This window comes from Trematomus bernacchii, unplaced genomic scaffold (assembly GCF_902827165.1).
Source record: "Trematomus bernacchii unplaced genomic scaffold, fTreBer1.1, whole genome shotgun sequence".
Taxonomy (NCBI): domain Eukaryota; kingdom Metazoa; phylum Chordata; class Actinopteri; order Perciformes; family Nototheniidae; genus Trematomus; species Trematomus bernacchii.
This window is the reverse complement of record NW_022987609.1, coordinates 1743833-1771736: the sequence shown is the minus strand read 5'-3', so window position 1 is coordinate 1771736 and position 27904 is coordinate 1743833. Positions and strand designations below refer to the sequence as shown.

Genomic DNA, 27904 nt, shown 5'->3' with positions numbered 1-27904 from the left:
TGATTGGCTGCTCACGGATAACTCCATTTTGGAAAACAGCTGTTTGAAGACACAACCTTTTCTCGTTGTTTGCAGACGGTACCCTGAGAAAAACACCCAGGCACTTATCACACACACACACACCCACACCTCTCTTATCATCACAGGACTTTTGGTATCCACGCCATTGAGCTTCAGCTTCGGCCCCGTTTTGCTGCGTTTTTGTCCGACTGCCAGGAAACTTAACAGGACGATCCATGGTGTTAAATTTCCTTTGTAACAAGTGGATAACAGGAGGCGACCCAACCAAGGTTAGTGGCGATTTTAATAATATTTCCTCGGCTTTAAATGTGGATTTATGTGCACAAAAATGATTAATGTTGTAAGACACCATCCGCATGGAGCTGCAGAGTCACGAAGCGAGAGATTTTTTCCTCATGATTTTTAAAAAGGCATTTCCCAGGCAGCACCACGGCAGACAATGCATCTCCTTTTGCACAGCCACGCGTTGAATCTGTCAAAAATGAATCCCCCACGGTGAATTACATTATGTTAATTACATTTTTCCCTCGAAAATGTATGATGCATTCAAGTGCATCCATTGTGCCTGTGTGTATTGTGTGTGTACAGTAAAGGACTGGCATGCACGTCCTTCCCACACATTAGCTGCTGCATTCAGGGGAGCTAATGACAGCATGGAAAGCTTTTGAAAGCTCTCATCTCCTCTCTCATCATCTCTGCTTTTCTTCTCTGATAATGCACCCCCTCCTCCTCGTTTAAAAACAAATCAACTTGTATTTCCTATCTCCATTAGAGAATAAGGCAGTGATGACAGCATGAAATAACCTGGCTGCTGGGAGAACAAGGAAGGTGTCTGTCTTGTTTTTCTGTCTGGGGGAGATCCTTGGGTAATGACAGGGCTGCATGGAGATGGTGCTTAGAGATTCAGCAGCAGGAGGGTTGGAGGGGGGGGGGGGGAGAACGTCCTGGGACCCCCCACTCTGCATGAGTGTTGCTGGGCAAGTGCCAGTGTTACTGGGCATGAGCACTAGTGGAGATAAACACTGGCTGCTCGCCTGCCTGTGGTGGTTTGCTTCACTGTCGCCTGGCAGGCTGTGTGTAACCAAAACAGATCTCAGGCAGTGCGGTGAACATGTAATCTATGCACCAACAGTTCTGATTACAATAAAGCACCAGTGTTGCAATACAGCAAACAGATGGTTTGTGGCATGTCTTGACGGGGACAAGCTCAACAAACAAGGGTGGAACTGAGGTTTGTTCTGATTTGGCATTTTATGGCTAAAGGAAGCTGTTGCACATCTCTTAAAATGCCGCAATTTGGAAAGAAAAAAAGTAAACATATAACCTCAAGGAAAAAAGCTAGGGTAATAGGTAGGCCTGCAAATGTCGAATATTTCGATATTTATTCTGATTACAATCAACAATCTTGATTTAAAAAAGCCTGTACAATGACATAAAACCCAGGCTGATGATTTAAAATAGCTTCTTTTGTCTGATATTTAGTTTACCATCATACAAGGAAAACTAACTAGTCTTCATTATTTCAAAGCTAGAACTCGAGCTCTTTTGCTTAACAAATGATAATATGCTACTTCTTCTAACTCAAGCAATGAAACAAAAACAAAAGCACGTCAAGTACTTTACATTGGTGGGAAAATAAAATGAGGGGATTAAGCCACTTGATGAATTTAAGATTACATTCTCTCCAGTCTGATGTCAGATATATCTTTTTTTCCCCCCTGCCTTGTCTCCTCTCTTTGCACCAGCTAACCAAACATGGTCTGTTATCATTCAAAATGGCCAAAGGGGGGGTGGAGAGCAGCCAGAACAGAGGGAGCGCAGTGATGCAAGAAAAACCTCTGCTACCAGAGACACACGTGCCCCGCTGACCTTGGACAGATCCCTGCAGAACCTTTTTAATCATAGTTACCAAATCAAAGCAAGAAAGAAAAGACAGATCACATACTGTTAACATTAAATGTGCTAATTTTAAAGCTAATACAGAGGCTAGTCCCCCAGAGACCTTTGCGCCTTATGCATCTTCTAATCCGTGATGCCGGTGGCTCAGAAAAGAAATCATGAGTAATTAGATAATACTTGTACTGTTATCTGCAGTGCTGCATGACCAACTCTCACCAACAGCACTTCTTCCTGCTCTCAGTAAATGGAAGTTAAAACTCCTCCCGCTGAAGGCTGCCAACAAAAACATGATTACCCTGAGAACATTCGGACCCCTGTACCCCTGGTGCCTGTAATAAGTATACACAGCAGGGAAGGGACGGTTACTGGGTGGTTGTTTTTCCGCAACTGGTCTTCAGATTTTCTTTTTCTTGCCAGAGTGCTTTAAAGAAGACCTTCCTTGATATGTTGTATTAGTGTTTTTCCAGTTTGAGAGTCATGTCCTTGTAATTGGAATCTGAGGCAGCTGGATGTAAAGCTTCCCTCAAGTAATGAGGAAAAGCTTTAGATAAAAATAGCCTTATCTCAAAGTTTGTTGAATTGCCTTCCAGATTTATTTGAGATTATATCTTTGCCCATAGGCCTTCAAATGTATTTAGGGGCACTATAAAGCTCATTTTCAGGTTTCATATTTGTATGTAGTGTCTCTACTGTGACATGTCTCCATGCTTTAATGTTCAAAAAGCTCTTTATTTTTCTCATACTGCCTGTGCTGCAGCACCTCTTTTCACCCTCTGACCCCATTTACACGGGAACGCAAACGAACCGAATACGATATCAAAAAAGTCTTCCGTTCACACGCAACAGGCACCAGAAACGTGTCCGTTCACACGAGACCGCTCGAAAGCGCTGGAGACGCTGTAGTACATATGCCGGGCCTGTAAGTGGCGCTGTACTTCCGCCACAAAATACAGCAAAAGCAGCGAAGAAGACCCCTGAGCATGGTTGCCATGGTTGCCTGGTTGCCCTTCTGTTTATTCTCCGCGGTGGATTTAGCAACATGTAGTTCATGTAGTTCTCCATGTCCACTTGTTGCTGATGGTTGTGGTAGAGGAGCTGTAGATTTAGCACTAACAGCAGTGAGCAGCAGAGGTGGGGCTATGGCTTCATCGTTATCAGGAAATGATCGTATAGGGCGTACACACGGAGCCGTTTGGCCCCCCAGAGCGTTCCGTCCGCAGATCTATCCACCTTGGGACCCGTTATCGTTTTAGGGGTCCGTTTCCGTTACGGCCTCGTGTGAACGAACGGGCTATACGAAAGAGAAAAGTAGCGGGAACAACCGTTTTCGTTCCCGTGTAAACAGCACATCTGTCTAAAACCAGAGCTCAGTATGCTCTGATTGGTTAGCTGGCCAGCTCTGTTGTGATTGGTCAACCACTTAGAGATGGCCCGCCCCTTAGCCTATCATGTGCAATGTTTTGGAGCGCTAGCCAATAGAAGCTAATAGCTGTAGTAATAGTGATGTAATTTGTTACAGAAGTAAACAATGGAGTCCAATGGAGGTGTTTCAGGCGGGGGTGAGAGAAACTCCCCCCTTACTGAACATTGCTTTACCGGTAACTAGTAATTGGAACGGCATATATTTTTAGGGCAACCCTCCCTCCCAACCCTGATCATAAAACAACAGTCTTCAGTCTGTTTTTAACACCGAGGCAGGGTTTTGGTACCATGTGAACTCATTTTCTCAAGCTCTATTTTTGAACGCCTCCCTCTATAATCATGGGTTTAATGTGTACATATTATGTGGACGGGGATTTGTCGGTTCAACTCCTTTGACCTCCAACCATATTCTTTGCAGTGTGTGCAGACCAAGAGTTAAGCTCCTCTGTTTTTAGCTCCCTGAATTCCCCATGAGGAGGAAATGAGTGCCATCACCCCGGCCTTCAGTGGGTTGGTATCAGACGGAAAGCTTTCTGATTCACAAAGAGACTGCTTACACTGCGAGAGACTCAGGCTATGAATATGAAGTGATTGTTTCCTCTCTAACTTCTTCTTATTTTATGTCATCAAAGCTAGCTTCTGGTTTGTATTTCTTAACTTCAATTTCTCACAACATTTATGGGTTCATGTATAAACCCAATATAGGCATCCATTTTCACACACTTGTCTTTTTAAAACACTGGTTAGATGTTTGGGAGAAGTATATGACATATAAGATGAGAGACATGTTTGTTGCAGTCTGCAGTCTACACAGTTATAGTGTTATAAAATATCAATGAGGGCTGAATAAAAACAAAATTGAATTCTTTTTGCGAGCCGTTTTTTCAATCTTTTATTGGAGGCATCGTTTTATCGTCCGGTTTTAAGGCTCTTTTCTTTTTATTTGATTCTTTTTATTATGAAGCACTTTGCAAAGTCTGTTGTCAATTGAAATATAAATCTTTCTGACGTTTAGCAGTGATGATTGAGACTTCACAGCCTATTATGTTACATTTAATGAAATAATGATACTGTAGCTATTAATAGCCACACGTTAGTTGTGTATAATGATAGCTGACGGGTCTAACGGAGTGGTGGAGCTGGAGAAAGTATTGATATGAAAACGGGGGATTAAGGTCTCCACCTGTTCAAGTTGTGCCTTTCTACCTGTTTGACTCTTTACTGCAGCTACTGAAAGAGTGGTGCAGGAATAAGTCCCAAAACCTGGAAATGAGTTTGCTTTTTGCCACTTCCGGTTCCCTTGCCTCGAGGTCAACGTTTTTTTGAACGGTTAGATGCCTGAAATAAGGTCTGGTTAAAACAATCTTAAGAGTTTTATTCTACAACATAAAATACATCAGTAAATACCCCACTTGTTAATTTCTGAGGTTTCTATGTGTCTTAGAAAATGGTGGTTGCTTACAAGTGACGAAATGAGACTACTAAACGTCATCCCGCCAAACATTAGCCGCCTTTAGCTTAGCAGTGGTGACGTGAAGTCATGTGACTGCTATGTAGTTCATGAATAGCCTATCTTTAGCTTTTTACTTTTGCCGATTGCATTAATGCTTCGAAAATCGTAAAGTGGTCTTTAAAATGTGGAGATTATCTTGCTGGACAAAACGTGTTAAGTATCATAAATGTGTTTGCCATAGATCTTATTTTCTGCAATATACCAAAATCCCATTGCTTTTTGTCGAGGATATTCTTAAGATGCTAACTTCTGCATCAGAAATAAGTCCTCACTGCAACGCTTTTTTTTGTATCAACACTAGGGGTGTAACGGTATACGTATTCGTACCAAAAATATTCGGTATGGGCATCACCCGAACGTGAATATCACCGGTACCAAAAGAAAAATGACTGAAGTGCAAACCCAACTCCCACTAGCATTTAAGCCTCCACCACTCGCAAAAAGTTCAGACCGAGCCAAAGCTATTACAAATGCCAAATATCCTTATGTTGCCATGTTAGCAAAGTGCTACCTGGCTGTATCTGCTACCTCTGTCCCTAGCGAGAGGGTGTTCTCCACAGCAGGAGACATTGTTAGTGCCAGCAGATCTGCCCTTTCGACAAGCAATGTGGAAAAGTTAATTTTTACTTAAAAAAAACATGAAAATACAATGACAAGCAAGTCCTAATGTCAAGCTGGCTGCTTAGGTGAGTACTAGTACAGTTAAAGTACAGATTATTTCAGTTCATCGAAATGCTGCACCTTAATATTTATTTTATTATATTTTGTATTTATTTGAGTGAATACATTATTCACAGTTTAATAATAATTAAAAACCCCCAAAAAATATTTTATGTTTTGTGATCATTTTTTCTGCTGTACCGAAAACGTACCGAACCGTGACCTAAAAACCGAGGTACGTACCGAACCGAAATGTTTCACCCCTAATCAACACAACCAACAGTTTCTGTTTATGTGAGTACTGTTTATTCAGAAGGGACAGTGAACACAGCACAGTGTCGTCCTTTAATTAGCAGTTTTATTTGTATAAGCCTCCTGGGTCCACCTTTCTACAGGACACCTGAGGCAGAGTAGAAACTGCACAGCATCAAACAAGACTGCTTATCTATAGCCTTTCATCATGTGGCCATGACTTCTTATGTGAACATTAGCGTGTGAACGTAAGGCTGGTTTATTGTTGTTAGTTCAGGCAAGAGAGACAGCATTCATTTTATGTAAGAGCTGCAGGAAATAGTTTCAAAACCCAGACATGAGTTAGCATTTTTGCAATTTCAGTTCCCTTGTCTTTTTCTTTTTGAAAAGTGGTTTGGTTATATGCAATAAGCCCTATGGTTATATGCCTCAAATATGGACTGTAGTTAACATTAGCTTAGCATTTGTTAGTTTGGGGCGGCAGTACCTCAGGGCTGCAAGTTCATGCCCCTGAAGATCCCAAGTGGATTGTGGGCCGGTAGCTGCAGAAGTGATAGTTCACATCTTTGGCACTGCAGATGTGCCTTTAAGCAAAGTACTGGACTCCCTGTTTCCCAGGTGCAGTGGATATATATATTTATATTTGGTGCCAAATGCTCCTAATTCTAGGATGGGTTAAATGTAGAGTCCTGGAGTGGAGTCCTCCATTATGCAAGAGAAGGCATTGGGTCCTGCAGGAAATAGTCTCAAATCTCGGAAATTAGTTAGCACTTTCAGTTCCCTTGTCTTGAAGTAAATGTTTTTCTCTAGAAGTTAACACAAGCTTAACAGATTAATTGTGATTTTTTTTATTTTAGGTTTTTTTCACCTTATGTCCAACGTCATGAGTTTTAGTCTACACCGTTCTTTTTGGGTTATATGATTAACTTAGTTTAGTAATGTCATCAAATGATTTTCTGACCAGAATTCCAAAACGCAAGAATACTCGTCTCCTTTACATTTCCATGACATTTAATTTAGCCAACGCTTCTATCCAATGCAAATTACAATGCATCCCAAGCCTACAGGAGCTTTACCCCTGAGTCAGAGTCTACCTTTTACTTTAATGTGAGACGATAAAAATGATAAATCCTCACATTTGAGAAGCTCGACCTTTTTAGATTTCTGACATTAAAGGTGGGGTAGGTAATTCACTTCAGAAACACTTTTTGTTATATTCCATGGAATGCTCTTAACATCCCGATAGCAATGAATACATTAAATGCTTTGACAATAAATACATAACAAAATGTCATCTGTGGAAGCCGTGGCGCTGTAAAAAGCACGACCAATCATCTGAGCCGACCCGGCTAAAATAACTGGATGGCCTACCTGCCTGTCAGCCTTCCATCTCGTGCACAAACTTATCTCGTGCCCTCATTGGTCATGTGTTGGAGGAGGGGCTCTGTAAGGAAGTCTGAAGGAAGGGGCAGATTTTTTCCGGTTGTGTACTTTCAAATTCTAGCGCACTCGAGCTGGTTTCTCCATTCTTACCTACCTTACCTTTTAATGCTTAAAAACCATGAACTGAATCTTAAAAACAGTTGATCACTTTTTAGTCGATTTATTAATTGCATATCTTCAATCCACCTATAATTTCTCTTGTATGAAACACTATAGACTCAAAATGTCATTGTAAAATATGTTTAACATGTTGCCTTGCTTGCATACTTTTAAGATGGAAACTCTCTTGGACAGAGTGTAGGACACACTGTACTTACCATACTGACAAAAGACAGTTTTCTCAATGAAGCGTCTGAATTTGTATCACTTTTTGTACTCCATGAAACTGGGTCACCATGTATACTGTAACAACTCTGAATACAAACCACAGCCTCTGCAATGGATCAAACTACTGACTCATTATGCCCTCAGGGAACAAGCGTGATAGATTTGGGGCGGAGTAGCACTTCAATGTTTTTGGTAGATTTGATTCCAGCTGAAAATTGGCTCAGAAAATATTTTATACTGTCCGAGCCAATTTAAATGGCCTGTCACAGCCTGCAGCTCACACACACCGAGTGGCTACAGAAAATACCTATTTGTTATTGTTTTCACATTAGTAGGACCCTCATCTATCCCCTCATGTTTTCTCGATAGCCTGATAATGGATGTCGTTGAAAGATGCAACACACATCTGTTTCTCATCATTAGGTAATTGTATTTAATGTAGGATTACTCTTAATTCATCTGCATTGGCCCACAGCATCAGCACACAGAGGGTCGAGGTGTTGAATAAACACTGCTCTTGAATCTATTTGGCGTGATAATTTTTAATCAAGCCTCATTATGTAAAAGCATTCTCATCCATGTGAATTGGTGTGGAAGTAAAACACACTCAGACGTGTCCGGTTTTTGCCTCGCGAGCCAGCGAAAGATGATTTACTGTAATGAGAATCTCCCCTCGTGAAAATATATGAGCGTTGATTATTTTAGGTGGAGTGGCCTTGTTTTTAATTCCCTGTGAAGTGATGAGACTGAAAAATGCTGCAGGGTATAAAAAAGAGCTGCGTGACCTTCACTGTTTGACGGGGAATCGTAAGCTTGTGATCTGCTTTTCGCTTTGATTTGATCCACTGTGGGAATTCTCATGCTCAGTTTGTGATAGAATATTTGAAGCCTTTCATGATGATCCCAGAGGAGGAATAACAATTACTGATGTTGACAGAAGGTTGCTCCCAGAGAGTAGAAGGCAAATTAAATGTATTGCTGCTGTCATTAAAATAACTGTACAGCGTCATTGCCTGTTAAAAGCATTTCCTTTTCTAACCCTCTCTGGAAATCCTCATTCATTTAATGTGAACTCTTAATTTGACTGATCATTTGTAATTGTTCAATAACATGAAGACTTAAAGGGGCCTATTATGCTTTTTGGGGTTTTCCCTTTCTTGTAGTGTGTTATTTGGTTTTAGTGTCAGCAAAGGCTTAAATCCTAAAGTGTCTCTCTCTCTCCCCCCCTTGCCTGAAACGCCTCCATTGGACTCCTTTGTTTACTTCCTGAACATAGTCACATCATTATGTAACACTCGCGTTTCTATTGGCTAGCTCTCCAACACATTGTACGTGATAGGCTAAGGGGCGGGACATTTTTAAGCTGTTGACCAATCACAACAGAGCCGGCCAGCTAACAAATCAGAGCGAATACCTTTTTGAACATTAAAGCACGGAGACATGTCACATTAGAGGCACTAAATACAAATATGATCCTTAAAATAAACATATGTCCTCTTTAAGGTACATTTTATTTTTTCAGTTTCACCTTTTTCTATACAGAATTATTGATCAAGTTTATTCGATACATATAACAATTGTTTGTTGTAGCCCTAATGTAATGAAGTAACTATCAACCATCTTAAACTTTAAAATGCTGCCTATGCATTGGTGCGTGTTCATGGGATTATAATGTAAAAAATAAAAATAATAATAGTTTTTTTCTGCAGAGCGATAACTTTAATACTTAATTTCGAAGTTCATTTTGCTGTCGATACTTTTACATGGGCTTATAATGTATAAAATAAAAAATGACAGGCGTATTTTTTCTGCAGAGCAATAACTTTAAAGGTAGGGTAGGTAAATTTGAGAAACCGGCTCGAGATCGCTAGAATTTGAAAATACACAACCGGAGAAAATCTGCCACTTCCTTACAGAGCCCCTCCTCCAACACACACGAACGCGCACATGACCAATGAGGGCACGAGATAAGTTTGTGCACAGATGGAAGGCTGACAGGCAGGTAGGCCATCCAGTTATTTTAGCCGGGCCGGCTAAAATGATTGGTCGTACTTTTTACAGTACTTCAGCTTCCACAGATTAAATTTCTTTATGGATTTTTTGTCAAAGCACTTAAGATATTCATTGCTATCGGGATGTTAAGAGCATTCCATGGAATATAACAAAAAGTGTATCTCGAGCCGGTTTCTCAAACTTACCTACCGTACCTTTAATACTTGAAGTTCGTTTGCTGACGATACTTCTGTACTAGTATGGGCCAGGCTAATTCTTGAATACTTAGTTTAAATTCAAGACGTTAACTTCTAACATAGTATTCTTTAACTTTATCGTATTACTACTTTTGCTTGAGTAAAGGATCTGAATGCTGCTCTTGTATCATTAGGTTTCTTCTGCATATAAAGCTGAATGTGTTTGTCCTGTAAACCCACATGAATGATGGCCTCCTTATCTCGGCCTGGAGGAGAGTGCAACGGTTGCCTCTGTCCTTTTTTTTTTTATGTGTTTGCTCACGGAGAGGGTTACGCATGTGCCTCTTTATCCTCGTCAACTCAGCAAATCGAATCACATGACGCCCACATCCTCCGAGACTTGTGGGAGAAAAGTGTGATGATGCAGCTGAGTGGTATTACTCGGCACACATCTCCCACATCTCGACCGTCGGTACAGGTGAGAGGAGCAGATTATTCCAGATTCAGCAGAAAGAGCAGTTGTGGTTAGAGAAGTAAAATGTTGCTTTGTAAGTGAGCAGTGTTCGGCTGAAAGCTGTTTCTGTAGGGAGTTAAATGATCAAAGAGACGATGTGATGAGGGAAAGTCTCCTCACCTTTTTCGTTCTCGTGTCGCTATGTTTTCTGTTTCTTTTGTTCTATTAAGTTGACTTTACTCATGTTTTAATGCAATTAATGTGACATTTAAATATGCAGTGAACAATGTGTACATTTCTACTTAAAGGTGGGGTAGGTAAGTTTGAGAAACCGGCTCGAGATACACTTTTTGTTATATTCCATGGAATGCTCTTAACATCCCGATAGCAATGAATATTTTAAGTGCTTTGACAAAAAATCCATAAAAAAATGTCATCTGTGGAAGCCGTACTGTAAAAAGCACGACCAATCATTTTAGCCGGCCCGGCTAAAATAACTGGATGGCCTACCTGCCTGTCAGCCTTCCATCTGTGCACAAACTTATCTCGTGCCCTCATTGGTCATGTGAACGTTCGTGTGTGTTGGAGGAGGGGCTCTCTAAGGAAGTGGCAGATTTTCTCCGGTTGTGTATTTTCAAATTCTAGCGATCTCGAGCCGGTTTTCTCAAACTTACCTACCCTACCTTTAAGCTTCTCAATGTTTTTCAAAATATATTTTTCATTATATTTTGTATTTAAAACTGTTATGAAATCCAATTTCCCCGGCCCTGGGGATAAATAATATTACAAATACTTTTACTATATTATAATTAATATACATAATGTTTCTGTTACTGATTATTGGGCATGTGTGCAGTTAAATAAAGAAACTGTTATAAAATCAAATTTACCCCCGGGATAAATAATATTTTATAATAGTATTTTGATAATATATATATAATATATATTTTTCTAATTCTGATGCTTTGGTGTAGTCATGCAAAGAAGCCTTCTGTATTAGATGGGGAAGTTATGGGTGAAATCCCTCTTAACAGGTGGTGCAGGAGGACGTAGCTTTGAACCAAATCATATATTTTGTTACAGATGTGTTGCAGCATAGCCGAGCAGAATCCTATGTTTCTCACATCTTTTTTTTCTTGTTGTTCTTTTCTCTCTTTGGTTGTGAAAACATTGGAGCCAGTGAGGCACATTTCCTTATTTAGAAAGCACAATAAACACTCATGCATTCTTTCTTTCCTCTCGTCATCATGCTTCCTCAACTGCTTTCCATCACATCATCATCTCTTCATCTTTCTGCAGACCTTCCTCATCCTCCTACTCCTTGTCAACTCAAGGGTCTTTTTCAGCCCCCATGTGTTTGTGTGTGTGTGTGAGCCTGGGAAAAGACAGGGCATAAACAACACAGGCAAACAAACCACCTGCTTCCTGCTGAAGTCTCATGTTGTTAAATGTGTGCACAGAAATAGAACCTGGCAACCTCGCTATAGAATTAGAATAAATAGAATAGACAGTGGGAGAAAAATCACCGACCTCCACAGCAGTGAGGCTCAGCAGCTGCTCGATGTGGAGACAGAGACACCTGAGGACTGATGGGACTTGGGAGACGGCTTGTAATTGAATCTAATACAATCAATCTATTCATGTTAGGTTAAATTAAAGAAAATTAACCTGGAATTAACTTTTCTGACTGATTTAGGGGCAATTGTTTTGGCAAAAATGCTCAAAATGTGCTGTTGGTCAAACAAGACGTTACCATGGGTGTTGGGAAATTGTGATTGTTTAACAATTTATTGACAATTATAGACAAATAATGAATTATCTTACAAGTTAAACCCCAATAAAGTAATATTAAGATAATCAACATAGGAGATGTGTTTAATACAATATTCATGCGTATTCAGATTCAAAATGTTATTTAAATTTGATCTTAATTTTTATGAAATACTTTTATAGATTCTGCACCTGCAACTCTTACTTACTTACTTTGATTACTGATAAATCTGTCAATTATCTTTTCACCAAATCATTTTAAATGATTTGAAACAGAGAAACGAGCAGAATATCTTCACATTTTAAGAGCTCGTTCCAGAGAATATTCAATTACATTTTGATTAATCTACAGATTTTTCTTCTAGAAAGACATACCGTCATAGTTTCCTAGAGCTCAAAATAATATCATTGAATTTATTTTTAGTTTTGTCCTACTAACAGACCAAAGCCCAACACCATTTTGTGTGTGAAGCAAATCAAACTAAAACAATTTGTTATCAAAATGGTCCGCTCATTAAAATGATTAATGCACTGTGTCAAACTTGTGACATTTTAAAGTAAACTAAAAGGAATAACGAGACAAGAACAGACTTTCAGAGCACCATGTCTGAAAAGTGAAACGTTTTTTTTCAGCTCTCGGTACTTTTCCAGACACTCAGCAGAGCACCCACATCTAAATATTTTCCACTTGGACGCAGCACCTTTCACAGAGTTATCTCCACATCTGATACTTAGCTTACAATGTCCCCGAGAGCCTGGAGCTTACACAGACATAAATGAATGTGGCTGGAAAAGTAAACAAGATAATAACTTTTCAGAGATGTTTTTCTCAAGAAGCATGAATTACTTTGACTTGTTTTAATCATGAGAAGTGGTGGAAGAAGTACTCAGATCTTCTACTTACTTAAAAGTAGAAAAACTAAAGTGTAGAAATATTGTATCACAATTAAAAACACTGCATTCAAATCGAGTATAAGCATCCAAGTCAACGGTACAAAAAGTTAAATAATTGCTTATGTCAAATGGACAATTTTAGAAAAATGTATATTACATTCTTGGATTTTTTTGCATTAATGTATAAACAACTTTGCGTAAAAAGCTAATCTTAATGACTTTATATACTGCTATTTTAAAGGAGCCCTATTATGCAAATGTTCAGGTTTCATATTAGTATGTAGTGTCTCTAGTCTACTGGGACATGTCTCCATGCTTTAGTGTTCAAAAAGCTCTTTATTTTTCTCATACTTCCTGTGCTGCAGCACCTCTTTTCACCCTCTGTCTGAAACCAGAGCCCAGTCTGCTCTGATTGGTTAGCTGGCCGGCTCTGTTGTGATTGCCTTGGTCAACCACTTATGGCGCATTTCCACTACAGCGCGGTTTAAGCGTGCCGTGCCGTGCCGTGCCGTGCCCGGCCCGGCCCGTTTTTGGTTGCGTTTCCACTAGGCGTAGTTCCGGCTAGCGGGTACTTTTTCACAGTTTTCTGGCTCTCCAAAATCGAGGTTCTTTCCGGGCCAACAACCGGGCTGAGTATGCTAAACTAGTGAGAGAATCGCTGGCAACTACAACAAAATAAACATATTTTACCGTGATTTAATTGTAATACACGTTTCAAAAATGATGCCGAAGTAACAACATACTGATACCGGTTAGTAAAAACCATGAACTAATGCTTTGACAAGTCTGCAGACAGACGGCAGGCGAAAAACCTTTTAAAATGCGTGTTTTCTGAATGGAGATCGGCTAAGCTAACGCAGTATATGCTCCGACCGTCCACACTCACAACAACGGCCTATACAGACATAAATAAAGCAGCGACTGTACTCGCCATGACACAGGCAGTCTGTGGTTTGTACTTGTTTAACTTGTGTCTAGTTTCTGAACATATATGAGGAGCTGTGAGCTCTGAGTGCTAACAGCTAACGGCTGATGTTGTTTTTCTGTGGTTCGCATTGAAGATGACGTCAGGGCTCCGCCTACACTGCGTTACTATAGTTACTACCCCAGTTCCTAAACTGTAATGGAAACGCAGCATAAAGTGAGCCTGGCCTACCAAGGCCTAACTATACCGTACTGAGCCGAGTGAGGCCCTCCAGTGGAAATGCGCCATTAGAAATGTCCCGCCCCTTAACCTATCACGTGCAATGTGTTGGAGTGCTAGCCAATAGAAGAGCAAGTGTTACATATTGATGTCACTATGTTAAGAAAGTTTATGTTTTGTATTGTAATCTAAAAATGCTAAGTAACTTAAGTTATTAGGTAATAAAATAAAATAAATACAAAAAGAAGTAAAAGCTAAAAATAAATCAACTCCAACTATTGTCTTACAGTACTCTACAGTATTTGCTTCCTACAGTTTTTATAATCGGTCATGAAATCAGTTTCTCCCGACACATTTCTGTTTTCCTTGTGAAGAGTCTCGAGGATGTTTGGTCTAAACGAGCAGTTGCGTCAACATTTAGATGAGATGGAGATGTGAGATTTCTTTTTAAGGTGTGGTTGGAGGGTGTTGTTATCTCGGTCCTATTTCAGCGCCCGGTCGCAGCACCTGCTCCTGACTCAGCTGTGAGTCATGGTTGGTTGATGAGACTCAGTCACACCAGGCGGGGATTCCCTCTCGCCTCATGTTTCTACACTCTGTTCACAGTCTTGTGTGTCCGTCCTCTCGCCTGTAAAAGCCTTCATCGATCACGGTTTATTTGCAGTTTTCGGGGCCTCGGGGGACAAAGTGTTGGTAATGTAACCGTCACTTGACTCCAAACATGGATATGGAATCCTCGTACGTGTGACCTTGTTACTCTTGCTGTAGTGTGTGTGTGTGAAGCGATATTATGATGCTTAAGGACTGATATTGATTGACCCAGCTGTTGCTAAGTGAGCTGTGCTAACAAAAGGGAACATAAAGTCCGTCTCTTTAGGGCTTTCTACGCTCTCCTGCCATCTGTTTAAAAAAATGAGGACATTTTGGTTTACTAGTTTGTGCTCGGTCAAAGAAGGAAGTCACTGCTTTAATGAAAACATATTTAGAAAAGGAAAACATGTTACATAAGTGTTTGTTTGTGAGCTTTACTTTTCTGGTTCAGTGATCAGTGTGATTTGTGTTAACTGAAAGTCACGACCGACTTCCTGTGCAGAGGCAGGTCATAAATGTGATGTGGTCATCTGGGTGGAAACACTTAGTCATTTGAGATTTTCTCAAAGCAATAGTTTGAAGTATTTGGAGATCTGCTATTGGCTTTCTTGCATCTTTTTATGGCTGTTTTGCCTGTTTTTGTGGTTATTTTGCATCTCTCTGTGGCCTTTTCGTGGCCTGCGCCTCTGGCTGCTTTGTGTCTTTGTGTACAATTTGCGCTTTTGTGTCTGTTGAGCATCTCTTTGATGTTGTCTTTTTGCTCATTGTGTGTCAATTTTGTGGTCATTTTGCATCACTTTGTGGTCATTTGATCGACTTTCCAGCAACAGATTGTGGACAGCTGCTTCGTTCAAAAGGCTCCCTTCACCTGGTGGGCTTGTTCAGTAATCTTGCTCCTCTGCTAAGTGCTACACATTATATTACTAATGTAACACTGCAAATGCATTACATCCACGCCTTCTTAGTGCATGTTCATATGGAGAACATATTAACAAATGCATTTATTATTCTTGTGCAGAGTGCTGAACTAAACAACCTACCTCTGCCATATCAGCCTCATTTCCCAGCAGCATTTATCCACTGACAGTCCCAATAAACCTAAACAAAATTATAAACCTGAAAAAACTACTCTAAAGTTACATGTTTTTTCAACCAAATGATGTTTGTTTACATGCTAGAATAACTAAGGGGTGTTACATTAATTACTGAATTAAAATGAACATCAGCAGTGAGCTTCTACATGTACTATGATGTACACTGTAGCTGCTCCTGTCTGTTCCTGTTACTCACACACATCCACTTATGTCAGATTGTTCTGACATATTATCAATTATTCCTTTTGAAGAGGCAGAGGAGTGACAGCTGGATGCAGAGGAGCTGCAGAGAAACGCCCAAAACACCCCGAGCACAGCATAATAAAAATAATAGAGAAAATCCAGGCAGAGGGCTGCAGGGTCTCTGCAGAGACAACACCATCAATTGTGGTGTGTCATAAGTGATGATTCAGAGGGAGGATATTTGTGAGTGAATACATGTTTTTTTGAAAGGGAAACTTTTATTATTTGTGCCTTTTTGTTTTTTAAACAATACTATTTTCTCCAACTTTAAAGGCAGAAGACAATCCAATCCGATATCTCAATATCTGCAGTAAGTGCAAAATTAACAGAACAGCTGTTAAAGGGTCTCTATTATGCTTTTTTGGGGTTCCCCCCCCCCAGTAGTGTGCTGTTTAGGACTAGCACTATAACACTCGGCTTCTATTGGCTAGCGCTCCAAAACAGTGTTGCCTTCACAGTCTTAATAGATTTTTCTGACCCAGAGGCTCATGCTGCTTTAGTACCTCGTTGCATCTCTGACCTTCTAATCCACAGCGAGCAAATATTAGCCTGAAGTTTGTCAGGCAGGGAGCAGAGAGTCGATCCATAGGCGTAGTGAAAGCTTGAACAAAGCGGATATCTAAAGCCATTAACACTGTGGGTCTTTCATTTTCATAAAACAGCTTTGTCCTGGATTGATTTCCATCTGCATGCTCCACATTATAGCAACAATTAGTAGCTGATTGAGAGAAAATGATACGACCATTTCAGTCGTAATTGTTTAAGCAATCCTTTCAGAAAAAGTTTCTGCTTCTCATATGAGAATATTTTCTGATTTAATGTATTCTATGACAGTTAGCTCAATATCTGTGGGGTTGTGGACGTAAAAGAAAAACAAGAAATTCGAGATGTCCCTCTGGGAAGTTGTAATGGGATATTTCTGCAGATATTCTGTGGATAAATCGACTAATTGAGAAAATAATTTGTAGGCAATTGCTAGTTGCATCCGTTATCTTCATGATCAATTGTTCTGATATTATATTTCGGACTTCATACTGCTTTTGTAAAGTGTAGTAATATAAGAAGTAGAAGGCAGTAGACAGTATTCATTTGCAAAAAATTGTGTTTGTCCTTCATTATATATTTGAAAATACTTTGTTACATTGTTCAATATATTACATTTACTGTCTTCATAAATTACATATTTTTTTACCAATTTTATAACTTTATAAAACAATTAGGCGATCATCAGCAGAGAATATGCAATGCAACTTATCAGCAAAAACAGTTTCAACCTTTTTTCATGCAAAAACTCTGTGGTTTGATATGTTGGTAATTGAATTTGACTCCACCGCAGGCTTAGGGAAAATCACTCCTCGCTGACATTTTACAAACTAAAAAACAAATTGAATAACGGAGAATAAACAAAATAATCTATAATTAACATCAGAGAGTGTGTGTTGTTTATGAAATGGTGGAAGCCATTCATATGCATTTCTTTCTGCCTCACTGATCTCCCAAGCAATGCAGGGAATTGATCTCCAGAGTGCTCCGACGTGTGAAAAGGGGAACACAACTCCTCCGTACGCCCGCACAGATCATCTGTCCTGGATAGATTGATTTTTGATTTGTAGCTTTTTCTGAAGAAGCAGCCTTCACCCGGGCCTTTTTGTTTTATTCATCAGTTCACTAAAGACTTTTCAACGCAGCGGCTGATGCTAATAGCCTCGGTCAGGCTTCTTATCTCCTGTTCGTTGACTGATTCATAATGCCTTCAGGCGCAGGAGCTCAGTGCACTCATTTAGGTTGCCAATTATGCGAGAGTGGCAGCGATCACTCTCCGTAACTCTGCTCAGGGAGGTGATAGAAAATTGCATGGAGCATCCTGCGTTATCCGTGATAACTCAGCATGTCTGACAGAGGAGATGGAGACTTCTTCTGCGACCTAAACAGTAAGATTGAAACTCTAAAGTAAGCTTTTGTTTTGTGAGAGAGATTTGTGTGTTCCCCAGCAGAGAAAGCTTGCTGAAAAGCTGCAATATTCACTTCTGCAGGGGAAATAAGGCCGTCCCACACAAGCTTCCCATAAGAAGAGGAAGGAAATAAGGTGTATACACCAGAGTTGAATGGACAGGGCTTTTTATTTATTTATGAGAGGAGGCCCGGAGAGAGGAACAACAATGCTAACCCCGATGAGGAAATACAGCTCCCTTGTGTTTTGAAGTGGGCTTGTTGTCAATAGTGCAGCTGCCGACATCATGTGAATCGACAGAGCCCAAACCACATTTGTCAGGGCCGAGAGGCAGCGAGCAGGAGGGCAAAGATCCAGCGACATGGTGCTCCACGCTGGGTAACACTTAGCACTGGAGGGTGGGTGGATTCGGATGAGTCGTCTGAAGCAGTTAGGGTCTGCGTGCAGGGACTCAAGAGCAGATCATTACTTTGGTAAGATAAGACCGTTTGTTGGTATCTTGATTCATGTTTTGATGCATTGCTTGACCACGAGAATTGTTGAGTATTGGTTTCTTACTGCAGATGAAGACTTCTTTCATTCAGAAGTAGGAGTGTTAAGGGATTTTATTGGAACCGAAATGGTTAATTTGATGAGTAGAGTGTCAGAAAATGAAACCGCAACAATTTTAACAGTCAGTTAATTGCTTTAAGTCATATTCTTCTTCTACAGCTTCTCAGATGTATTGATTTGATGCTTTTCTCTGTGTTGTACCTAGGGGTGCATACCGGTTCCTGGTATTACCGAAATACCGGTTACTGGTGGCTACGGTATACCGTACCGAAATCAGATCCGGTTTTCGATACTTTTTTTTTAAATTTATTTATTTTTTATATAAAAGTGAGGCATAATATCCTTAAACTTGTGCCCAAACTGTCGGAATTACGATGTCAATTTCGCAGTGAAACTCCGCAACCAAGTCACTTTTGAAAATCTAAAGTGTGGCTGCATATGACTGCCAGTCTGAATGGTGGGGTCTGTAACCACTGCCAGTCTGAATGGTGGGGTCTGTAACCACTGCAAGAAGTTTATTTCTGGGAAAGGTGGCAACACATCCAATCTCCAACCAATGCTGTCTCGTATGGCAACCAAGTACCTTTGTGTTCAGGGAAGCAGCGTGCCAAGCGAGAGAGTGTTCAGTTTAGCAGGTGATATCCTACGCTGTGAAAGGGCCCGTTTGGATCCAGAGAGCAGATATGCTCATCTTCTTGAAGATGAATGCACAAAACTGAACTGTGATGGGATTTGTTTTCTTTCATCAGGCAAATGTTGATTTTAAGGATGCTATTTGTTTTATGTGCAATGCCGAGATCTCATGATCCTTTATGTGTTCTCTGGTCAGTGGAATCTCAGGTTGAATATTGATTATCCTGGTGCTATTTTATTTTTCCATTGACAAGATGTACTATTCCCGCCTGATGGTTGTTATAAATGATATTGCAGAATCAGTTTTCTTCATAGATAACGTGTTTTTCATTGTTTGTTCAGTACTAAAAGGTCCAAGTCCCACAATTGAATTTAATATTCATTTGATATGTTAACTATATAATGAAGCGCTTCATGGGAGTAATTGCGGGATGATAAAATGTTTCCCTTATGCAACATGAAAGTATCACGATATGTATCGGTTGAGTATCGGTATTGTTCAGTGGTATCGGTATCGGTATCGTAAAAAAGTCAACGATATGCATCCCACTTGTACCGTTCAAAACTAAATATATTAGCATTTTGGACAAAACAAGACATTTGCAGACATCACCTGGGCCTTTGGAAATATGTTATAGACATTGTTTTACAACTAATAATAGGCGATGACTATCCAGAGTATGTTCCTGATTTATTGATAAAATCGATGTTTTAAGTAACATCTTCAAATGTCTAGTTTTAGTCTGAACCATTAATATATTTGCATTTTGGTTTAAAAAAGATGTTTGAAGACATCACTATGGTCTCTGGTAATTTGTTATGTACTCAAACAGCTGTAAATAGGCGATTCATGTGCAAAATATATTTTTCGATTTTGGAAAAATGCATGTTTAAAGTGCCATCTTCAAATGTCTGGACGAACAGAAAAGAAATCCAAGAAGATAAGTTTATCATGTATGACAAACAATACCATTAAATCCTCACATTTTAAAGATAATTTAAAGTGGACCTATCATGCTATATTTGAATAATATAGTGTAGGACCATATCTATATAAGGCATATTTATACTTTTTTTTTTTCAAAATACCAAACAGATCATGCATTTTAGCCATGCCTCATTTCGCTCAATTTGCACTTGTTTTAGCTCTGTTTTAGCAAGGGCTGATTCTGTGAGAACAGCACCATCTACAGGCCTGGCATATGTACTACAGCGTCTCCAGCGCTTTCGAACGGCAATGGCCGTGGCTGTCTCCTCCTGATTGGTGGAGTTGGCCCAATAGCCGTAGCGCCACTGTCCTGACGTCAGGACAGTGTTCAAATCTGGATCAGTTTTTATCAGATCCAGATAGGTCCCCTTTAAGGTATTCTTGCTGCAAAATAACTAAAATTATTATTTATTTATCATTTGGATACACTTTATAAACCAAATGATAAATCAAGGAAAAGGATACTTAGTTTTTACCTTTTATTATTTTTGTTTACTTGATCACATTATCATTACTTATGTAGGGTTAAATATGGCCATAGGAAAAGTTAAGATGCTTCAAGAATCACGGAAGCTCTTTGCCTTTTCAGTAAATGCAGCAGAGTTAGTTGACGTGTGTAGATGCCTCTAATGGACGTGGAAATCAGCAGAGAAGCAGTGTGGGTTATGGCAGATAATGTGAGTTTATTACACACGTATCGTGCTGTAAAGGCTCCGCTGGGATGGCAGTGATCCGGCCTCTCTAATGGGCCCAGTGTAAGTGTGTGTGTGCTGACTCATATTCCTCCGGAGAGCTCTAAGGCCTTTGTTCCCAATATCTACATGCTGAAACCTCTCCTGTTACATGTCACCTCGCCCAGTGTGACACGTTCATGTTTAAACCCGTCATGAAGGAAATCTCAGTGTGCAGCTGTTGTGCAGATGAAGGTGTAGTGCTTTATGTCTCCATAATGCAGCGCCTTTCTCTCAGTATAGAGAATCTTTCAAATCAGTTCCTGAATTAACCTTTGCATAGAGGATATTCCCACATTGGAAATTATCCACACTTTAAAGAGGAAATATTATATTCTGCCCATTTTCAGGTTCATATCTTTTATTTTGTGCCTCAACTGTGACATGTTTGCTGGTTTAATGTTCAAAGTGTTGAATGCTGCAGCACCTCTTTTCACCCTCCGTCTGAAACCAGATCCCAGTCTGCTCTGATTGGTTAGCTGGCCTGCTCTGATGTGATTGGTCAACCGCTTAGAGATGTCCCACTCCTTAGCATATCACGTACAATGTGTTTGAGCTGTAGCCAATAGATGAGAGAGAGAGTTGCATAATGATGTAATTTTCTTACGGAAGTCAACAAGGGAGTCCATTCGAGGCGTTTCAAGCAGGGGGGGGACTTTGGGATTTTAGTCTTTGCAGACCATTAACATGCACATAGACCTATATAACACACTACAAAAAAGTAACCCCCCCCAAAAAAATAATATGGCTTCATTAAGAGGTGGAAGTGCAAGGCGAGTTCAGCTCATGAGCCAAGCTGCACACATTTCCCTTTGAGGATTGAGTTGTTATTGTCTTGGCTGAAAATTCACACCTGTGACATTTGTCTCGTGGTAGAGTTACGAGATGCAGCTGTGTTGAGTTTCCCTCTGTACATACACCCTGGCCTTTTCCACATAAAGGAACCCTTTCTATTTAACTAGGGCACGCACGCAGAGAGCCGTGTAAGTCATCATTTCTGTGATGTGTTGTGAATGATGCAAGGCTTGAATCATAGGTCAATTATTTTCCACGCCTTTAAGAAGACATATACTGTATGTGTATACACTATGTCATCCATAAAGAAACACGTCGGGTTGAAGCAGCAACACATCTTGTTCATTGTTTGAGACATTTCTCAGGCAACATTCCCCAACATTAGCAGGCTTTAGTGTCTAAAATGTGACCTTTTATTGCTGTTCTCTGTTTAAATGTGTCATAGTTTTTGGACAAAACAACTACTTTCCCATTGGACTCTGGAACATTTCTAGACTGTTTTCACTGTTTCCTGACATTTACTGTAAAGACCAAGCACATAAATGTAATATGTTTATAAAAAAATAATAGTTCCTTTGCCTGTTGCAACCCTAGATGGAGTGCTTGTTTTTTCTTTTATTCGCGTCATTGAACAAGAGATGCGTTCAGTACCATAGAAGGTCATCAGTGTGTTTTACAGATTGTCTGCCTCCCAGTCACTTTACATGTTCATCTGCATAATACAAATCACAGCAGGTGAACAACAACAACAGAAACCTGCTTCAGTCAGTCAGTAAGCGCTGCAGCAATAAGTTCATCATCACTGTGCGCTGTGTGGATAAAGTGATTTTAAAACGCCATAAATCTGCTTCCACCACAGCTGAGCCCAGAGACACGAGAGCGTAAACACGTGAGCTGAGACAGAACATCCTCATCGTCTTTCCTCCATGGAAACGTATTAATGATCCTCATGTGCAGCCAAGCTAACTAATTGAACAAAGAAATAGCAATTAGGGGTAGATCCCATAAGCCACATAACAACTGGGCTGATGGAGTAGAAGGCAAACACAGATGCGTTTCTGCACTCGAAACACAGTCAGTGCTGGTTGTTAGTTTGAATAGTGTTTCAGTTTATAGAGCATGTTGGTAGTAGTGCTGGCTGGTTGTTTTTATATCAAAGCTTTGATTTGAACATGCATTTAAAGTGATAACGTTGCTGGAAACAGATGAAGTTGTGTTCATTCAGCTGACAAATTCAAATGCAGTCACCATACTCATAGTTCAAGACTAAACATTAAGCTTAGGACAACATGTTCAGCACAGGCTTTTATCCAAAAACTATGGTTCATTTATTTTTGTAAGTTTAAAGCCTGCTATTAGATGGAAACAACATATTTCTAGAATAATTGCAGCGGGGATAGTTGCTAGCTAGCTAACTTAGCGCTAACACTGGAAACAGCTAGGCTAGCTCTGTCAAAAGGTAACAAAATCAGCTAACATTTCTGAAGCTCACTACTTAACAAGTTACAGGTGGTTTGTTTTATCTGTACAAACATTGAAGTGTAAAAATGACACATTGTGCGCTAGAGTATTTCTTGGCTTTCACCATTTTGCTGCTTTTGGACAGAGCTAGGCTAGCTGTTACCCTTTCTTTCAGGTATTTATGCTAAGCTATGTCTGCCGATATCTTCATACAAAGCACAGACATGTGAGTGATGTGATGTCTTATCATCTAGCACTGCAAGAAAGTAAATAAGCTTTTACCCAAATTAAACTCTTTTTTAGCAACAGTCAGGTACATGTTGGTTAACTAAACATTGTGTGCGTGTCATTAAAACAACAATTCAACTGGCCCACTATGCATCTGTTATTAGTATGACATTGTTAAATGTCAGGTTTATTTAGAAACGTCAATTTCACCACTATTGAAAATCTTAATACATTTGCTAAAATTAAGCATACTTATACTGACAGAACATATTGCCGTAAATTGCCTTGATTATTTTATCCCCCCACGATCCCTTTAAGTATTTTGTAAGTGGTTTTTTTTTTTAAAAATTGCGAAGTAAACTAAAAATAGGATAAGTTTGTTGGTTTCTTGTGAAATTTGACAGTAAATTCATCTTTTTATTTACTTTGTAGACCACAAACACAGGCATAGATCATGATTGTATTGATCACAATTGTGAAATTGGTCAGAAAATTCACAATTAGATAATTTTCTCATATTGTGCCGCACTAATTGGCTAGTTAGTGAAAGCCACAGGTGTCTGAACTAAAGGTTGAGGGAAAGGTAGTCCTGCAGATGTAATTATAAGACGCCGGCCTCCCGCGGTGATCTGGCTCGCTAATGAATGTGCAGCGAGGCTATCTCGAAGACCATCTCTGAGAGGATCTCACCACCGTCTGCAGCCGGGAACACAGAGCGCCTTATTGTGTAAAGTAGACGCTCTCAGGGAAATGCCAGAACACAGTGACATTTCCTGAGGTACCACTCTTATCTACAGGGGCTTAAAGTTTACCCTTCTGTGCACAATTTCAAATTCCCAGGCAGCATCTCCCTTTTCCCTGAGTGGCTCGTGACCTCTGAGGGAACGACCCTGGGTTGCTTCCTGTTTGGCATGGCGCTCGCTTACTGTACATAGGAGACAGAAAACAATTGTGGGAGCTTTTTTTTTGGTGAAAGTGAAAGCTTCTGGGAACAAACTGGCCCCGGGTCAGCGTGTTGCCTCCAGGGTCTGCCAGCTCGTTTTTATTCCTCCCTCACTCTTTCTCTTGTTTCCCTTCGAGACTCCCCCCCCTCGTGTTTCTGAGAGATCCGTAGCTCAGCCGCTCAGCTGTCGTGTTACATGCTTTATTACAGGCTCGCTGTAATGTAGTCAGTTATGCTGCCCATGCAGAGCCGTGGGATCTCTACAATGTGTGCAGGCCCATGGGGGATGTTCACAGACTAAAGCTGCAGGAGAAGAACAGCTGTGACAACTTGTTTATTAGAGGACAACTTCTATACTACATCAAACTACTCCTTTTCTTTTTTTTTCTGGGGCAGTGTTATTTTTTTGTCCTGTTCTCTCTGAGGAGTTTCCAGCTGTATAGTGTTGTAGTGGTTGGCAGGATCCGTGACCCAGTTAAATATGGACTGAGAACAGGAAACAGAAGAGGAATGAATGGCGGATTCGGAGCTCTACTTACTTTTTAGCTGGGGCACTTTCTGGCCACACCTCTGCTGGTCCTTTTTAATGGTTTCCAGCTCTTTCTCTCCATATTGATCAGTGCTCTCTCTTTTGTCTAAACCCTTTGCTGTGTAAGTACCTTTTAGACAGACAAATGGACTCCGGTTGAGAGGTATGACTAGGCAAGTGAGAGCCTGAGTTAGAGATTCAATGCAGCTTTTTTGTTTTTCCTGATGTAATTAGGACATTCTATTAGTGGAGTGCTATTAATCTGTGCAGAAATAGGAGTTAACACCTTTTTTGTATTCCCCCTGCTGCTCAATTGCTCATGTTCTGCCTTGTTCTCACTCTGCACTGGTCAACCTTTTTAAAAAGCACTTTGTGATTGATTCTGCTGAAGTAGAAATTCACCAGACACAGTGATACGTCCTCCCACGGGTCCTGCAGACTATTGAAGGGAGACAGCGAGGTGATTTATGTGCTACACCTCCGCAGCCACTTGACATCCCCCCCCTCCTCCCTCTTGGCAGGTGTAATGAGAGCGCTGGTCATGGACAGATGATGGACGTGGAGACGTCGTACTCAGACTTCATCAACTGTGATCGCACAGGCCGCAGGAACGCAGTGCCCGACATTGAAGGGAAGGGAAAAGGAGCGGCCAGCACTAGTGAACTCACCAAAGACCTGGCAGGGATGGACCTCAAGGCTGCAGGTCAGTCAACACACACATGAACACACAGTGTGAAAGCAGAGGTAATGTGTGTATATATGCATACCAAGGACCTGGTGCTGGGTTCACAAAACACTTGTATCTAGAGCTAAGGTCTTCATTTAGCTTTTAGATTGAGTATATGGCCTATATTTTAGTTGCTGTAAAAGTAATTTAAGACCAGTCAGACAAGTCATGGTCTGACAGGAAGAGATGATTGATCAGGTGTAAAGGGAAACTGATCATTTTATAACATTTCAATTTAAATATTAAAATATCTGTGTGTGTAGAGTTGAAAAGGCTACGACAGCATTTCCTTATGCAGTCCTGTATCGCGTAATGACAAAAAAGCTGCATTTCGAACCTTTATGACCACAAACTATAAGAAATGACCTAAAAGGTGTCTAAACAAGGTCTAACAGCTGCTGACCAGTGGCACCAAATGACAAAAAAGGAGTAAAACCTGGCTGATTATTCGCTAACAATGTATTGGATTTATTATGAGAAAAAGGAAAAGGTGTGTAGAGGCTACCGTAACTCGTTGGAAATATAAACGTATATATGTATAAAGAAGGACTTTGTCGTTGTCCTTTGCCTAAAGTCTGCACTGTGTTACTGGTACTGAGTTTTCCAATAAAACGTCCTCACAAATTGTTAAAATCTTCCAGGAACCATCTGGAGCAAATTAAGCTGAGTTGTTTGCCATGTTTTGAAGTTTGTCAAAAGGTTACCCAGAGTTCATGTCAAACGTGTCCTTCAACAGACGGCTTTGTCTGTGTCTCAAAGCTGCAAAACATCCAAACAGGTGGCGCTGCTCAGCTGGTAGACTCAGTGAGATCTGGCTGTTGTTGCCTCAGAGATAAATGAGTCGTAGCGGCAGCACAATGACAGATTCTTCCTCTGATCTCAGCAGCGTGTCAAGCTGTTCACAGGAACATGTCTGAAGGTGACGCAGATGTTGCCTCTCTGACCATTGTGTGTGTTACCACCTTGTTCTTGCTTACTTCCTTTTTCAGTCAAAGACATGTTGACATGTTACCCAATCTTACATCACTCTTGTGGGGAAACCTCACATTTGGAAATATCATGCATGCATTGACTTGGTCACTTACAACATTCTCTGCAACATTTAGCTTATTGTATTTATTTTTGACATGTATAAAGTTGACTTCATCTGCATTACTTGCACACGGTCTAACTATTTTATTGTTTTATATGTTGCATTGTTGGAGGAGCCCGGGATTTAAGATTTTACATTGCCATCTCTAGACTGTAGCTGCTGTGCATTTGACAATAAAGCTTTTGAACCTTGAATCTTGACACTTAGCTACAGGAAGTTCTCATTATTCTTTCCTCTTGGGAGCAGATTTATTACAGGCTGTACAAACGATGCGAAACCACTCTTGAGTTCAATATTATCTACAACATTTGATGGATGTTTTGTTGCATATTGTTTCCTCCAGGAGGCGACCCGGGGGCCTCCCCAGCCCCTGAGGCCGAGGGCTCCACCAGCCAAGACGCCCAGGGAGGGGGAGGCCCGTCCTAAATTCAGCCAGAGACCAAAAGGGCGGCAGAGCCAAGGAATTGAAAAGTAAAGAAGGAAGCGAGTGAAAGTGGGGAGAGAAAAGAAAAGAAAGAGTGTATATTGGTTGTCCTGTGTGGAGACGAGGACACCTTCGCTCACTGCCAGCCTGTTTGGAGCTCCAGCGGCCCCAAATGTTCGCCTTTTCATTGGATCCGATTGTAACACGCGGAGCAGAGCAGAAAAAGAGCTGACTATTGAGATGCTGCTCTTTTGCTTCATTCTCTGCTGGTCATTTATATTCCCGGGGGAGGAGACGAGAAAGCACAGAAACTTTGGATTTATCTCTGTGGAGTTGCTGACCAGAATCCATTTATAAAAAAATATTAAAAAAGCGTTGTTCCAGCCCGGTATGGAACTGAGTCATGGATAATCATAATCATCCGTTTGTCTTTTTCTTTCTATGTATGCGTGTGTGTTTGTGACCCTCTTGTTCAATTACATCGCAAGTCCCTTTCTTTTTCTGAGTAACGAAACATAGTCGCCATTATACTGTCATGTACAGACTTCATATTTATTGCTTAATGTTCAGTGATAACTTTGTGATAGCAATTTTCTTTGTGTAATAAAATACTTATGAATTACTGTAACATTTTGTGTTTTATGCTTTCAAGCGTGAGTAGCTTTCCCCCTCGAAGCCGTGTGGGACGCTGCAGGTCTGAGAGCTGCAAAGGCGCAGTCCAACGGGATTAATGAGTTCACTTTGCTGAGTCGTTCCAAAGCCATAAATATTATTGAATGCAGCTTTTGTGGACATTAGCATGGCCGCAGGAAGGCAGTGTTTACGTTTCCACCTAGCATGGTCCCAGTGTTCCCATTTATCTCCTTTTATACGTAGAGAAACAGAGGATTTAAGAGCTGTAGGGATAAAGATCTGTTTTTATTGCATTATCTC

The 27904-nt window shown here is 40.5% G+C and overlaps 1 protein-coding gene across 6 annotated transcripts; it reads left to right on the top strand.

The window, feature by feature from the left end:
- Nucleotides 1–27599, top strand: pkig (protein kinase (cAMP-dependent, catalytic) inhibitor gamma). Of its 6 annotated transcripts, none has more exons than XM_034131926.1 (3): nucleotides 1–290; nucleotides 25249–25430; nucleotides 26891–27599. In XM_034131926.1, the coding sequence occupies exons 2-3, from the start codon at nucleotides 25277–25279 to the stop codon at nucleotides 26971–26973; spliced, it is 237 nt and encodes a 78-aa protein (XP_033987817.1). In that variant the 5' UTR covers nucleotides 1–290; nucleotides 25249–25276; the 3' UTR covers nucleotides 26974–27599. The 6 variants fall into 6 exon arrangements, with proteins under 6 accessions (XP_033987817.1, XP_033987814.1, XP_033987815.1 ...); XM_034131923.1 differs by lacking the exon at nucleotides 1–290 and adding an exon at nucleotides 10135–10204; XM_034131924.1 differs by lacking the exon at nucleotides 1–290 and adding an exon at nucleotides 14547–14681.
- The last annotated feature ends 305 nt before the right edge of the window (nucleotides 27600–27904 follow it).

Bases quoted from the DNA above. Each gene is read 5' to 3' on its own strand.
- pkig (XM_034131921.1), top strand. The intron at 25,431-26,890 runs GTCAGTCAACAC...TGTTTCCTCCAG, and splicing joins GATGGACCTCAAGGCTGCAG to GAGGCGACCCGGGGGCCTCC.